The following is a 15,798-nucleotide window of genomic DNA, read 5'->3' as shown; positions in this document are numbered from 1 at the left end:
GAGATGGGGGGTGTAGGCAGGAGGTCCTTCTGACACTCTGCCTCCTAGCAGCACACCCTCACGCTGTCTGAGCTAGGGTGTCCCTGCCTGCTTCAGACCATTCTCTGCATTCCCCACACGGGACTGCAGAGCCGAGTCAGGCACCCAGGACCCCAGCCCTCATTCCCTCCGCCCCTCCCCTCCTAGGACCACCCTTAACCCATTCGTGGCTTTGCACCAATCTGCCTCTACTTCCCAAACCCAAGACGCACCTCCACCACCCAGCCCGCTTGGTGTCTACACCACCTACCAAGCCGACGTCTACCCCTTGCTCTCTGGCAGCCTCCCACTGGATGTTCCAGCAAGGCCCCTTCTTCCTGGCTCAGCCTGGGCCCCAGACAAGTGCAGGACACGGACACCCTACTGACACTGCCCTTCCTCCCTGTGGAGACAGGGGGCCAGGGAAAACCTATGCTGCAGGAGTACCCACCTATCCACACATCTTCCTAGAAGGGGACAGACTGCGATACCAGAGTCCACAGCACGGCTACCAGTCACTTCCCGGTGCTGGTGGCACAAGAGCCAGACCCAGTGACCATGTGCCCGTTGGGCCAACCTCTGCACTAAGGGGGTGGGGATGACAGTTTTCACAACCTGGCCATCAGAAGCTCCCTCCTAGAATAAACCAACCCAAAGGGCTGATGGGCTGATTTTGGTCTCTGAGTTCGTGTGACAGAGCAGCTGAGAGCATGAGAACACCACTAGCCTCTCCTGAGTGTGAGCTGAACTACAGCCTGATCCCAAATCAGTAACCCCTGCCTCTGAGGACCCTGTGGCTGCCACGTGGATGCCGTCCAAAGGCCTTTCTTTGTCCTTAAGTAACTCCTGAAGGGGGAACTGCAGTGTGGTTCACTGGAGCCAGGCAGGCTGAGGCTATGCTAACAGCACACTAGACCGGCAGTCCTTCCAGAGAAGTGGATGCAGGATGGGGCACCTCCCTCCTCCCCCGCAGAGCCTGCTGTGGTCTGCACTGAGGGGCGGGGCCGGGCAGCTCAGACCCTCAGAAAGGACACATCCAGCCCAGCAGGCAGACGACTCTGCACACCTCGCTCCGCTTGGTCAGGGCGGCAAGGCATGTCAGATGCCAACACTCAAAGTGATGTCTAACAGTAGGTCGCCATTTCTGAGGGTGAATAAAGCTCACGGAGAACATCCAGCGTGTCATCAACCATGGAAGGCCATGGTGAAGTCTCTAGAGCACAGGAGGGACAGCAGAGACCCCACCGCAGCAGTAAGGAGGCCGTCTGTCAGATTTATTTATTCCTACTCAACATAACCCCAGAACACAGGAGCAACTCTGTACATCTCTAGAAACTCACAGCTAGCTCCAAAACAATAGAAATTGTAAACTACAAAAGATGAGGTGTATTCAGCAAATATAAAGGGGTACTTTAGGCTGTGTCAAACGTTTAACAGACTATTTACAGGCCCAGATGTAGGCTCAGATCTCGCCAGCCTCCTTCTCCTCCGATCTCCGCGAAGCTGTCTTCCCGTTGGAGCTCTCCAGCCTCCAGTCAGCGGCCCCTCGCTCACTGCGCCCATGCTCCCAAGACTCCTCCCTTGACGCCCGCTCTCTGGAGAACCTGGGAAAAGAGAACCAGAGGCTCAGAGGAGGCTGGCATCCCCCTTCAGGCTGGCTCCTGGGGCGCTGACAACTCGGATCCTCAACACCAGGTTAGGGAAGGCCAAGACCCAGCACACCTGGGGAGGCCCACAGAAGGCCAGAGGGCAGCCGTCTAGTGCCCACGCCACAAAGGAGTGTTAGGCAGCCATGAAAAAGTAACATGTGCAGAGGTTTCTCCCAATAGGGTAAGCTTTCGCTTGAGTGTAAATGGAGCAAAAAACAAGAGTGCATATGAGAAATATGACCCGTTATGTAAACGTGATGGAAAAAAGGCCACAATCAAGCACACACAGTGCTTATCTTGAAGTGTGAGTATGAATGGTTTTTAATTTGTTTTTCCTTGGGGTGCCTTGGTGGCTCAGTTGGTTAAGCGTCTGACCTCTCTCAGGTCACTATCCTGTGGTTCTTGAGTTCAAACCCCACGTCGGGCTCTGTACTCACAGGGAAGAGCCTGCTTGGGACTCTCTCTCTCCCTCTTGCCCCTTCTATACTTGTGCATGTACACGTACATGCTCTCTCTCTCTCTCAAATAAACTTAAAAAAAAAAAACAACAAACCTTAATTTGTTTTTCCTCAAACAAACAACAACAAAAACAAAATAAAACAGAGGCAAGAGGCACCTGGTCAGGACACAAATCTCAGGGGCTCTGTGTATGGAGGTGACACTGAGTGTGCAGCGGGTCACAAGAGGGAGCCATACCCATGTAACCACCCCCACAGCCTCTCAACTGTCCTGGCCCTGAATCTACCCGCTGCTCTCTGCTTAGAGCTCCCTGTTCCCTGGGCCCCATTCACAATTCTCAAGGCTCCAACACTCAGTCCCACAGAGGCCCAGCCAGGCTCCTGAGGCAAAAGCCTCAGACCCATCCCTACCGGGTATGGCCAACGGGCCCCGATGACAGACCCCCAGCAGACCCTGGGAACACAAAGAGAAGGGGCTCACTCCGGTTGCAGCTACTGAAGGAGTCAGAGTAGTTACTTGTATTTCGCACTCCGGTCCCTGGAAGCCCGGCGGTGGCCCCGGCTGTGGCTCCGGGAACGGCTGCGGTGGCGCCGGTGTCTGTCTCGGGACCGGGACCGGGATGACTTCCGTCTCTCCCTGGAGGTAGATCTTGACCTCCTCCGACGCCGGTCCCGGGAGCGCGACCTGCAGCAGACACCCAGACGGCTCTGAAGGCTGTGATGGCCCCATCCCAACAGCCCTTCTCTCTCAGCAGGTCCGACCTGATGCTTCCCTGGCATCTCCCCTTCCCTCCTACAAAAATACAACTGGGGTTCACAAGAGTCCCCCCAATCAATCTCCGGTCAAAGAGAATTATGGCCTGATGCTCCCACCGATGCTTCCCGAAAACATCCTGCCAGGAAACACTCACTGCCCATAGGCCTCAGCAATCCCACCTGACTTCTCTCATTGACAGTGGGTCCCTCTGCTGCACTAAGCCCCAACCAACCTGACGAAGACAGACAGGGTTTGAGTGTGTCCCCAACCAGCCCTGCCCACCAGGTAACAACTGTGAAGCTATAATGGTTAACTATTAAGGAAAAAATGCACATGGAAAAGGACATTTGACTGAGAACACATTAATGGATCTGCAAACCTACCTCCTGCGATCTCTGGTTCTTGAACCAGACCTGAAAGAAAAAAAAAAGATGAACAATTTCCCCCAAACTGCCCCGCCCCTCACATACGTATGAGGAGAGGTGCCCCTAGTCTACAAGGTGAAGGAGAGTCAGCTTCTCAGAGACTTGTTATTTTCTAGTTCTCAGGCCTATAGCTCCAAGTGCCCCCGACTCTTGATTTCAGTTCAGGTCACAATTCCAGGGTTGTGTGGGAATAAGCCCCGCGTCAGGCTCCGCACTGAGCGTGAAGTCTGCTTCAGATTGCTTCTCTCTCTTTCTCTGCCCCTCTCCCCTGCTCACTCTCAACAACAGGAACAAAGAAACTGAAATCACTATCTTGAAAAGACCTCTGTGCCTCTACGTTCATCACATCGCTATTTACAAGGGCCAAGACATGGAGACCGACATATGGACGGATAAACAAGTAAATACACAACGAAACACTACTCAGCCACAAAAAGGAAGGAAATGCTGCCATCTGTGACAACATGGACGGGCCGTCAAGGCATGATGCTAGGTAAAATAAGTCAGACAGAGACAAATACTGTACGATCTCAGTTACCTGTGGAACCTAAAAAAACCCCCAAACCTCACAGATACAGAGATCAGACTGGTGGCTGCCAGAGGCAGGGGGTGGGATGTGCAAAAAGTGTGAAGGTGGGGGAGGAAAAAAGGGTAGTTAGCCTTGCCACATCACTGTAAGGGCACTGTGAATCTGTCAGGAGCACCCCTGCTGGGGGAAGATCTCAGAGGTGAGGCAAGGGTCCCACGTGCTTCCGCACACACAGACACACCCCACTGGAGTAGTGGTCACTTTCAGGTAAAAAGAGACTTACATGTTTTGCTTAATACGTTTTTATACTCAGTGAGTCTCTTTACAATCACAACCTGTTAGATGATTAAAGCAATGAAAAGAAACACAGAGAAAACTATAAACGTGATCTGTCCTTTCTGAATTACATACTAAGAAATTCCTCCAGGAATCCCAGCATCCGGGCCTTTCAAGGAACAGCGAGCTATGCCCCACGAGAGCGTGGTCCGGCCTCTGGCCTCTTCCCTGAACTCTGACCAGATGTCTCCTAAGCACCTCAAAGTGAATACAGTCAAAGCCAAGTCCTATTCCCCGCAGCGCCTTCTCACCCCATACACTGGTCCCAGTCTTCTCCATTTTCCTAAGTGGCCACGCCAGGCCAGAAAGCAGTGAGGCCGACTGCAATCCCCCTCTGCTTGCCTCGCCACCTCGTACCAGCAAACCTTATCAGCTCTACCCCCACAACACACCCACACCCTTCCCACTCGCACCCGTCAACCAGCAGCTCCTTCGCCTGGTTCTCCTAGGTAGCTCTTCACAGTTCTCACTGCTTCTGCCCCTGTCCACTGGCCCCACAACCCTCAGTCAACACTGGAGTCTACTCAGCCCTAAGGCCCTTTGATGGATTTCCCCTAGGGCAGTACGGCTGTGTGACAGAACACGCTCCAGCTCCATAAAGTCTCTGCTCCTGCCCGACTGGTCCGCCCTGACCTCATGGGGGCGCGGCAGGTGCCTCTCCCATTGCCACCGCTCAGCCCTCCCTCACACCTTTCCAGGTACAAATGAGGTTGTCACAACTGCTCCTGCAGCTCAGGGTGGCCGTGTACGCACCGCAAGGCTCCTACCACGCCAGCCCAAACCCTGCTCTCCGAAACATGTTGCACATTGCTTATTTTTCTTTTAAGGGCCACTGAGATCCGTAGCTGAGCTCAAGTGCTATGAGCCAGACTGAAGGAAGGAGCAGGGTCTCCCTGGGCGTGGATCCGCCGTGGACTCACCTCCTGCTCAGCCGCTCCTCCCGCTCCCTCTCCTCTCTCCTCCTCAGTCGATCCTGATTCCTCTTCTCCTGCTTTTCAGCCACAGTTTTCTAAATAAACAAGAAATTGGAAAATGAGAGAAGAGCAAGTTACACCAACTAGAGTGCGAACGCTGTTTAACAAAGCACTTTTACGTAATCTCAATATTGATAATTTAGAAATCCAATAGAAACTCTTAAGAAACAAGAACACAATCACCATTAAAGCTTCTTAATGGGAAATACCTGAAAATAACGCTTTTATCATTATATCTTACAAATTCAGTGACGTGTATATTCTAACAGATGCTACAGTTCTAAGTCACAGAAATCTATCTTTTGCCTCACACCAATCCAGAAAGTTATTTTTTTACCCAAAGGAGACTCCACAAACTTTATGGTAAAAAAGAACATGTCTCTAACCAAACATATCCTGCTGCCTGTCCTTGGGGTGCTGTGTGCTACACTGGCTTTAGACCGAGCCTCATGGCGACAGTAGGCCAGGGGAGGTAGACCCTGAACCCTCAATACTTGGCCCATCAGGCTGGATTATAAACACGGAGCAAAGACAATGCACAGACAGGAGGAGGCCTTGAGAAACGTTACTACCCGAACACAACTGACACAGCTTAGCTCAAAGCCCTGGGATCAGTCTGCATACTCCCACCCAAGGTCAACTCAAAGCCTTTTGGTGCCCCCACCTCTCTGCTGAGTGGAACGAAGCCCTGTGTAGAGTGGAGTAGGGAGACAAAGGGTCATCAGTGTTTTCGTGCTCATGATGGCACAAAGGATGGTCCCACCTTGCTGCAGACTACAGCCAGACACTGCATGAGAGGCGTAGCAAGGACTGAGAGAGAGGGGCCAGCTGTCCTCAAAGCACTCCCAAGGCACGAGAGCCTTCCTGTCTGGTTGCTTCTGGCCCTCCACCCCTGGTTTCACTTGTCCTACACTTGAGCAGGCACACAACGATGGACAGGTTACAGTTAGGGTTAAGGATGGGAGTTTCAGCCCCTTAACTTCCTAAAGGGGATGTGACCGAGCACAGGCCTATGGTCTGGCATTAACTCCTTTCCGCATCTCCCGACTTCCTAGACACTATGCTTCCACCCCTAACAAAGAAGGTCTTGCCTCGCTCTTACCCTCAGTGTGTGGCACACCTCTGGGACCACTGTAAGGGACGCCATCTCTGATTAGGGCCCAGAACTCTACCCCTCCCTACTGTTAGGAGGTGCACTTACAAATACATTTTCTGTTGTTAGTTTAACAGCTATTATCAAAATACACTTATGTTGCTTTGGTCAACAACATGCCACTTGTAACTTCAATGCTAAAACATGCTTTCTAGATCAAGTTAATACTTAAGTTCTTAAGGTTTTAGGGGGAAAATTTTCAATATACTCTCATCTCTGTTGGAGAAATATGTGTTAAGAAAAAAATAAAAAGTTTCCAGCTATAAAAAAAAAAAAAAAAAAAAAAAAAAAAACCCAGGACAGGGGCACCTGGGTGGCTCAGTCAGTTAAGGGTCCAACTGTTGATTCTAGCTCCGGTCATGAGGTCATGGTTTGGGAGATCGAGCCTCACGTGGGGCTCTCTCTGTGTTGAGCCTGCCTGGGATTCTTTCTCTCTCTCTCTCTCTGCTGCTCCCTTGCTCACGCTCTCTCTCAATATAAATAAATAAACTTAAAAAAAAAAATACCAGGACAAAATTATGGGATGATAGAAAATGGAAACGTAATTTAAAGGAGAAATGTAAAAGTGCCATTTCCAACTGCTAAGTAGTACATTTTTAGCGGGCATGGTAGTGGACACCAAACTGCTATTTATGTTCTATTGGCGGGGCACCTGGGTGGCTTAGTCGGTTAGGCATCCGACTTCGGCTCAGGTCATGATCTCACAGTCATGGGTTCAAGCCCTCTGTCCGGCTCTGTGCTGACAGCTCAGAGTCTGGAGCGTGCTTCAGATTCTGTGTCTCCCTCTCTCTCTGCCCCTCTCCCGCTCATACTCTGTCTCTCAAAAATAGACAAACATTAAAAAAAGTTTTATATTCTATTGGCGACACAAATATTTTTACACCTTTCATATCCATCAACTTGCAAGGACAAAATTCCAACTTAATAATATGTGACAGAGTGTATCACTTTTCAAAATTCTATTGGGAGCACAGAGCTGAATGTTTCAAGAGCAGAGGCTGCCACCCCAGCCCCACCCGTGCTGGTGAGTTCACACCGCACCTGCTGGCAACCCCTCTTCAGGGGCAGAGCTCTGTCCCCCCTGCTCCTTCTGGGGACACACAAGGCTCTCTACCCCGATGGTCACAGGGTCCCAGTCAGGGGCCATACGTCTGTCCCTCTATACTGAATTTCACGTGCGTGGAGGGAAGGCCTGCATAGGAGGCCTAGTACCCCATCCCAACGGTCTCCATACGCAGCAGGGAGGACTCCACCGGTCTGAAAAACAGTTCAAAGTATCTAAAACACGCTCATCCTTCCTTCTGAATGTTCTGCGCCCATGATATGTTTTAGAGCCTAACCTAGGAAAATGAGGAGTCTTGGGGAAGAGACAAAGGTGGACAGTGGTGCAGCAGCACCATCCAAAAAAGCCCCACCACATCCGCATCCTCCAGAGAAGGCTCAAAGGCAAGGGCCGGGAAATGTGATCTTCTGTCTAGCCTAACCACTCTCCACACATCCACCTCTGCCCAAGGAGAAAAACGAGACTACTGGCTCTTCCGATCTCCAACCAGAAGTTACTTCAGAGGTGGGCAAGAGCGGTCTGTACCTGGGGACGAGACTCTTTGTTTCCTGTAAACAAGTGCAGACTAAATAAATATCCAAGGTCCCTCTGGATTCTAAGACCTTAGATCTCTCGTGTGAACAAAGTGATGAAATCAGAATACTTCACTATAAAACTCAAGGCACGTTCTTGAGAGAGGATAAAAACACAAGGTTTTCTAGAAGTCAAGAAACATGAGGACAGTCAAGAGACTTGTTTCTCCAGAAACACAACACATTAACGTACCCTCAATTGATCAAGCTTCTCTCGAATCTGAATGAACCCCAAGTGTAACTTGCCCCCGAAGTGGTCTGCAAGGCGACGGTCATTGTCGTGGAGACCAAGGTAGGCTGAACAGACCTCACAGACGCGCAGCTTCTGCTGTTGAAAACTGGAAGCGGGCATGGAATTTCTGTATTCTTCCTGGACAACAGGAACAGATCAAGGACAGTGAGGTACCCAGCACCACAACCAAATATTCAACCCCAAAATGGATACATTTCAAGGGACTATAGGGATGACTTTTAAATAAATAAAAACTACACCACTTACAAGCTCAGATATTTGTAACCAACTCAATTTTCATCGTTTATTTACAAAATGAACTAACCAATTCAATTTTCATCGTTTATTTACAAAATGAACTAACAGTCATGATTCCAAAACAGTAAGAACATTTAAATCTCTGACAAGCAGGGTGCTGGTCTCAGAGGCCAGCAGAGAAGGGGTCTCAGCTACGCACAGAGAAGAGTCCAGGAGGGCCAGAGAAGCAAGAAGGGAGAACCTTCAAAAGGGGCCTTTGAAAAAACAAAGCACAAAACCCAAACCAAATAAACCAGCAAAACATACAAGAGCCACTCATAGAGACTGTGTCCCAACATCCAGAAAACTGTATACCAATGCAACCCCAAAAACTAAAATGTGGAAGGACAAATACATTAGACCCTCTCTTCAAAGAAGGAAGTATATAATAGAACAGAGCAAACTACACCACCTAGTGCAGCCACTCCAGTCCGAATCCTATTATAAGGAGTAACTCACTCAGCTTCAAGGTGGAATGCGTGAAATATAAAAGAAAAAAAAAAAAAAAAAGAAAAGAGGGACATGGCTCCTGCCGCTTGTGCCAGAGCTAAAACACTCTTTCCAAACCCAGGTTTAAGAAATGCATTCCAACAGTCACTGACCCTTACTTATGGGATCTTCCATTAATTCACACGTTCAAAATTCCCTGGCAAATGGAGATTAACGTAAGTTACCATGTCATTCAATCAACTGGTGGGCACTCTCATACGCTGCGGGGAGGAGACTAGGTTGGTGCAACTAACAGGTGGTGCAACTGAATAATCTGAGAGCAAGACAGTGCATGCCATTACCAGAAATTCTTCCGGGCGTACGTCCTAGAACACGCTCATACACGTGCCAGCAAACAAGTGCAAGGGCACTTGCTGTGGAGCTGTCTGTAAGATGAGAAACCACCAACGGACAGCAACACGTCTGTGAAGCGGAAGCCTACAGCAATAACCTGAAGGAAGTTGTATGTAGCAACAAGGAGAGACCTTACAAATAGTGCTAAGTGAGGAATGCATGTGAGAGATGTGTATAGAATGGCAGCATTTAGGGGCGCCTGGGCGGCTCGGTTGGGCAGCCGACTTCGGCTCAGGTCATGTTCTCAAGGCCCGTGAGTCCATGAGTTAAAGCCCCACGTCAGGCTCTGTGCTGACAGCTCAGGGCCTGGAGCCTGCTTTGAGTTCTGTGTCTCCCTCTCTCTCTGCACCTCCCCCATTCGCGCCCTTGTTCTCAAAAATAAGCAAACATTAAAAATATTAAAAAAAAAAAAGGCAGCATTTATTTGGGACTTTTTATTTTTTATTTTTTTTAACGTTTATTTATTTTTGAGACAGAGAGAGACAGAGCATGAACAGGGGAGGGGCAGAGAGAGAGGGAGACAGAGAAGCTGAAACAGGCTCCAGGCTCTGAGCTGGCAGCACAGAGCCCGATGCAGGGCTCGAACTCACGGACTGTGAGATCATGACCTGAGCCGAAGTCAGACGCTTAACCGACCGAGCCACCCAGGCGCCCCTATTTGGGACTTTTTAAACGCACAAAGCACACAACGCAGACACACACACACACACACACACACACACACACACACACACACACAGAGTTTACAGGCGGTACACATGCGTAATACCAGACAAAGACAAAACTGAATGCACAGTAACGTTTGCCTCTGAGGAGGGAGAGAATGGGACTAGAGGGGGAAGGACTGGGAACCTGAATTTCCATTATGATGTGCTATAACTTTTTTTTTTTAATGTTTTTATTTATTTTTGAAGGAGAGAGACAGAGAATAAGTGGGGGAGGAGCAGAGAGAGAAGGAGACACAAAATCCGAAGCAGGCTCCAGGCTCTGAGCTGTCAGCACAGAGCCCGACGCGGGGCTCAAACTCGCAAGCTATTGAGATCATGACCCAAGTTGAAGTTGGACGCTAAACTGACTGAGCCACACAGGTGACCCATTGCTAAACAAAACCAAAAACCTTACTCAAAAACGTAAATATGCTGGGTACACGAATATCTGTGATATTCTGTCCCTTTCTAGTTTCAAAACTTTGAATACCACCGCCTCATATCTTTCAAAATAAACTCTATGCCTAGTTAAAAAAAAAAAAAAAGCCAATCTCAAAAGGTTATGTACTGTATGACTCCATCTACATAAGATTCTTGAAATAACCAGAATATACAGATAGAGGACAGATTGGTGGTTGCCAGGGGTCAGAGAAGTGGGTGTGGCTACAGAAGGATCGTGGGAGGGATCTCAGTGGTGACAGACTTTTGACTATCAACATCCTTTGTGATACTGTACTACAGTTTTTCAGCATGTTACCACTGGGGGAAACTGGCTAAAGGGTACATGGGATCTCTCTGCATAATTTCTTGAGACTACCCAACACACCCACCCTTGTCCACTACTAAAAGCAGAAAGGAACCCACAGGTGCCTTATTACCTTAGGTCAGCACTGCCCAGACCTGCCCAACACCACCCTGTCTTTCCCAGTGGTTTTAAGAAAGTGGTGCTGCCTCCTGGGGGCACCCTCAGTGATGAGGATGGAGGACAAATGGCCAGGGCAAGGATGCTAGGAGTCCTGGGCACGAAGAGCCACGCATGCTACATCCTGCTCCTGTGTGGGCTGTCTGCAGACATGCACACGATGAACCCCACATCTACAATTTTTTATGCCTACATACAAATCTCTGAGCCATCCTAAGGATTTCTGGTGTTTGCTCGGCTCTTAGAAGCTGAAAGAGCTGGGACACAGGACGTACCAACAGGCGACAGAGCTTCCCACTGGACAGAGCTGTCAGGACTCTCCTACATGTACACAAAAATTTCCCATTTCAATATACATCGGTTTAGATCCTACGTAAGGACGTATATACGTGATTTACATTTGTATAGATACTCAGGGACTTAAATCCTGTGCAGAATGCAAGATTTAAATATACATGCAATTTCCTGGATATGGATCTACTCTGTAAACCAGGAAAGACTGTTTGGAACTCTACCAACTCATACTAACATGGCAATGCCACTCAAGGTAACACCTGCAACTGTCACATTCGCAACCCATCCACCTTTTACCTTGAATACATCTAAGCATTTACATACAAAACATCCATCTGGGGTGGGGGGTGGGGGAGAACGCCTGGATGGCTCAGTCAGTTGAGCATCTGACTCTTGGTTTCAGCTCAGGTCATGATCTCACGGCTGGTGAGCTTGAGCCCCATGTCGGGCTCCGTGCTGACAGTGCAGAACCTGCTTGGGATTCTCTCTGCCTCTCCTCTTCTCAATCTGTCTCCCTTAAAATAAATAAAAATGCTGGGGAAAAAAAATTGTTTACAAAACATCCATCTGGGGGCACCTGGGTGGATCAGCCGGCTAAGTGTTCAACTTTGGCTCAGGTCATGACCTGGCAGTTCAGGAGTTCAAGCCCGAAATTGTACTCTGCACTAACACTGCAGAGCCTGCTTGGGATTCAGTCTCTCTCTGTGCCCCTCCCTCACTTGCGGTCTCTTTCTCTCAAAAGAAACAAACTTAAAAGAAAATCCATCTGTATTGTGAATTTTCTCCCTCTCATGTTCAAGAATGGACCATATCAGCTATATATGTCACTAAGCAGGTGCTGTCCTGCCAGGGGTATGAGGCATTATCTTGGCACCACCTTCCAGGAGATACCTTAAAAGTTGGAGATGACCCCAACCCCAGCACAGCCCTGTCCTGAGTAATCCTTCTGCTCCCTGTACTGACTGCCTCAGTGGGCATCGCTCTAACACCAACAGGCCCCTGGCACTATCCATGCATTCAGTTAGTCATTACCGAGCTCCTACTGCGTGTTCGTCACCATGCTGAGCCAGGGGTGTACAGAGACAACCAAAGGGGACCTGACAACTACATGCCATCTGCTCACCTCTACCGGCCCCCACCACTCTAAGAACCGTCTCAGTTCATAGGTCTCCACTGAGGGGACTCCCAGGACCAAATTACTCTACCTGGAGACCCTTGGCAACACAAAGTCACTCTCAAACTCAGACCCCATTTCTTTTTTTCTTCTTTAAAGAATTCTTTTATTTATTCTAATTTTTATTTATTTGTTTTTTGAGAGAGAAATGGACAATCTCAAGCAAGCTCCGTGCCCAATATAAAGCCCAACACGGGGCTCGATCTCACAACCCTGGGATCACCACGTGAGTTGAAGTCAAGAGTCGGACCCTCAATGGACTGAGCCACACAGATGCCCCCAGACCCCATTGCTTCTAAGCACCAGATTTCCTCAGAATGAAACATATCCATCTGTTCACATACTCTTCTCTCTGCACCCCCTCCCGCCTCCAGCACTGTCTCCACAAGAAGGGCATCCTCTGGCTTGTTCACAACCAGAAAGTATCTGGCACATAGCTGGAGCTTAATGAGCATGTGTTACAGGAACACAACCATCCCACCTCCCTCTGACTCTACTGTTCCCACCATTCTCAAAGCCGACATGAGCCATTTCCCATTCCAGGGGTAAGGACTTGAGATCCAAAGCATATCTGATGGATACAATAATCTAGGAAGAACACGGTTGTCAGTGATACAAACAATGAGTCCCTGACTCATTTTTTCCACCGCACATCCTGGCCTGGCATCCCAGCCAACACCACTTGGATGCTACCCTCAGTCTGCACAGGTTCTCCCTATGAGAGATGTACTGTCGCCAAGGACACCCAGCTTTCATTCTCCAATATAACTCTGACCCGCTCATGCCAGCTGAGTAACCACCACAGCCCAGCAACCTCCTAGGGAGCCAGAGGATCAGAGAGTAAAATGACACCACTCTGGGGGTGCCTGGGTGGCTCAGTCGGTTAAGCGTCCTACTCTTGGTTTTGGCTGAGATCTGAGATCATGATCCCATGGTTGTGGGATCGAGCCCCACAATGGGCTATGCACTTACCGTGCAGAGTACAGCTGGGACTCTCTGTCCCTCCCCACTTATGCTCGAGCACTCTCTCTCTCTCTCAAAATAAATAAATGAACATTACAAAAAAAAAAAAAAAGAAGACACCACTCCAGTGACTTCACTCTCAGGACTGCATTCTGCATATAGGTGTTATGCTCAGGGCTGGTAAGGGACTGGTCTGATGTCACACGAGTGTCACAGGGGGGCAGAGCAAAGGCACAAACCCAACTGTGCACAGACTCTAAATCCTACAATCCTATCCATACAGCATCTTATTTCCAACTTCTTTCCAATATTCAAAAAATTGAATGCTTTAATTTTAGCCCAAATGGTGAATCTTCTGGGGTTACTAAGTTTCCTCTTTCTTAAAGACATTTCCCACTAACCTCAGCTTCTTTTTTCTTTGCACGGACTTTTTCCACTTCCATAAGAATTTTCTGGGATTCATCAACATTTCCTTCAGCTCCCAGCTGCTCAGCTTTAGCAAGAAGTTTTCCGATTTCTTCATTCAACTCATGTACTTTTTCTGCCTAAGGGAAGACAGAAATAATCAGGTAAGCAGACATCTAAAACCAAAAGACTAGAACAAAGAGAAAGTGAGTGGTTCTCTCGCTGTTCTTCTGTCCCGTTCCACCGGAATTAAAGAGAACAGCAAGGATCCTCACTGAACGCATGCAAAATACAGAAATTTTGACATCCTTACTAGCACTGTTGTGACCCTGACCTTAAACTAAACCTGGCCACTGCATCCCAGTAAGAGCATGTAAGACAGTAAGAGCATGTCTGTCACTTCCAACGTGGTGGTCAGGGTCATCATGGTGGTCATTTTCTGGGCTGTCTCTTCTCACTTCTATCACAACTCAACCTTCTGGGTAAAGGCCATAAAACATCCAGGTTTAAAGGTATAAATTTCTACTGTAAGCAAAATGCCTAATCATTTGGAATTTAATTTTAGAAATAAAGTAGCACCTTTGGTCCAGTTATCAACTGCACGTATCTTAAGTGATGCCTTTACAAAACTGAAAGTAAAGGACACCACAGAGACTTAGTTGTGCTGAAAGAGGGGGAGCAGAGGAGGGATGAACTGATAGGCCAGTTACACAAAGATCTACCTTCTTTATTCTGCAGTATAGGTGCCCCACAAACTAACCATTTCTCAACTAGCTTTCCCCCGTTTCCTATTTTACGTGGTGATGTTAAAAAAAAAAACCAAATGTTAATGTCTCCCAGGCATACCTTCGCAGAAACTTCTGCACTGATCTCCTCCTGCGTCTCTGCCAGTCGCTTCTTGGCAAGCTCAGTTCTCCGATCACACTCGGCAATAAAGGACTCCAAGTGATCCATTGCCTAGCTCAGGAGAAGCAGTGAGCTATGATGAGTTACATGTAGGGCCTTGGAACCCATTTATTCAATAGGACATACACTCCTGGGTTGGTTTCTTAAAAGCCTGTAAGTTCAGCGGGAAGATCTTAAACTACACTATAGCCAGCACGTCCATAATCACATTAAACCAAGGGGCTTTGTTAAACCAAGACTCAAAAGCATGGTCTTCTCATCTGTTTATTTCTAAAATTTGTAAAAGGACCCCCATCCCTCAATAACATTTCCAGGAATTTTTTTAATTAAAACACTTGGCCATAATTAACAGCGTTCTCTGAGGGGCAGGAAGGGTGGACTGAGACTAGTAACAGAGGCCCTCTGCTGGTGAGCTGTGGGGGATGCAGATGATGTACTCACTGGTCTGTGTGAGCCACGTAAATATTATTCCCTCATGTTCTGAGGGTAGAGTTCCCCCTTCCACCTCAAAACAAAACAATAGAACAAATATTACTGAGAGCTGTGAGTATGGTTAGTTATTGCCTACGGTCTAAAGTAGCAGGAAAACTGGTTACTACTTACCCAAAGAGATAAAGGAAAAGAAACTCTAGATACCTAATTGCTCACTCTGAAGAGTTTGTGGGAAACACTAAAATACACTAATTAATAAGCTGCTTCGTAGGTTTTAGGCAGTTAATCTGTCATGACCAGTCAAAGGCTCCAGCATAACTTCAGATAAACACACAAACAGATGTGTCAGGCTATGACCAGTGATTAGCACCTCCTAACTCACACCCACAAGTCAACTTGCAAATGTCGGCATTGTGTTAAATATGACAGCAACAGAGTTTAGAACAGGATGACATGACTAGACCATGTGAACTATCGCCAAAAAATACAGGAGAACAAACTCTGGGTAGAGTTCCTAGAAAGCAGATGGAAGGCCAACAGACCAAGTGGTGAGAATCTATGTCCCTCTGCCCAAAGATGGCCAGGGGAGAGTAGGTCAGCTGTCAAGAAACCACTCTACAAGGATCAGTGCCACAGTGGAATGGATAATAGGGACACTGGAGAGGGTTACTGTCTCCTCTAGAAATCTT

General features: G+C 48.2%; 1 protein-coding gene across 3 annotated transcripts in view; it reads right to left on the bottom strand.

The window, feature by feature from the left end:
- Positions 1–1,271: 1,271 nt before the first annotated feature.
- LUC7L (LUC7 like) overlaps positions 1,272–15,798 on the bottom strand; it is a 36,354-nt gene continuing 21,827 nt past the window's right edge. For 2 of the 3 annotated variants that reach the window (XM_047098095.1, XM_047098097.1), the window contains 7 exons: positions 14,618–14,728; positions 13,768–13,911; positions 8,128–8,304; positions 5,093–5,181; positions 3,266–3,295; positions 2,643–2,810; positions 1,272–1,622 (listed from right to left, as the gene is read on the bottom strand). In XM_047098095.1, the coding sequence (XP_046954051.1) occupies positions 1,481–1,622; positions 2,643–2,810; positions 3,266–3,295; positions 5,093–5,181; positions 8,128–8,304; positions 13,768–13,911; positions 14,618–14,728 (861 nt within the window). In that variant the 3' untranslated portion in view covers positions 1,272–1,480. Of the gene's footprint in view, positions 1,623–2,606; positions 2,811–3,265; positions 3,296–5,092; positions 5,182–8,127; positions 8,305–13,767; positions 13,912–14,617; positions 14,729–15,798 lie in introns of all 3 variants that reach the window. The other variant, XM_047098096.1, reaches the window with a different exon arrangement.

This window comes from Lynx rufus, unplaced genomic scaffold (genome assembly GCF_022079265.1).
Source record: "Lynx rufus isolate CCGP_SWC_20201006 ecotype Redwood Valley unplaced genomic scaffold, mLynRuf1.p SCAF_43, whole genome shotgun sequence".
Lineage (NCBI taxonomy): Eukaryota > Metazoa > Chordata > Mammalia > Carnivora > Felidae > Lynx > Lynx rufus.
Note: the sequence above shows the minus strand (reverse complement) of the source record. Positions and strands in the feature narration are given on the sequence as shown.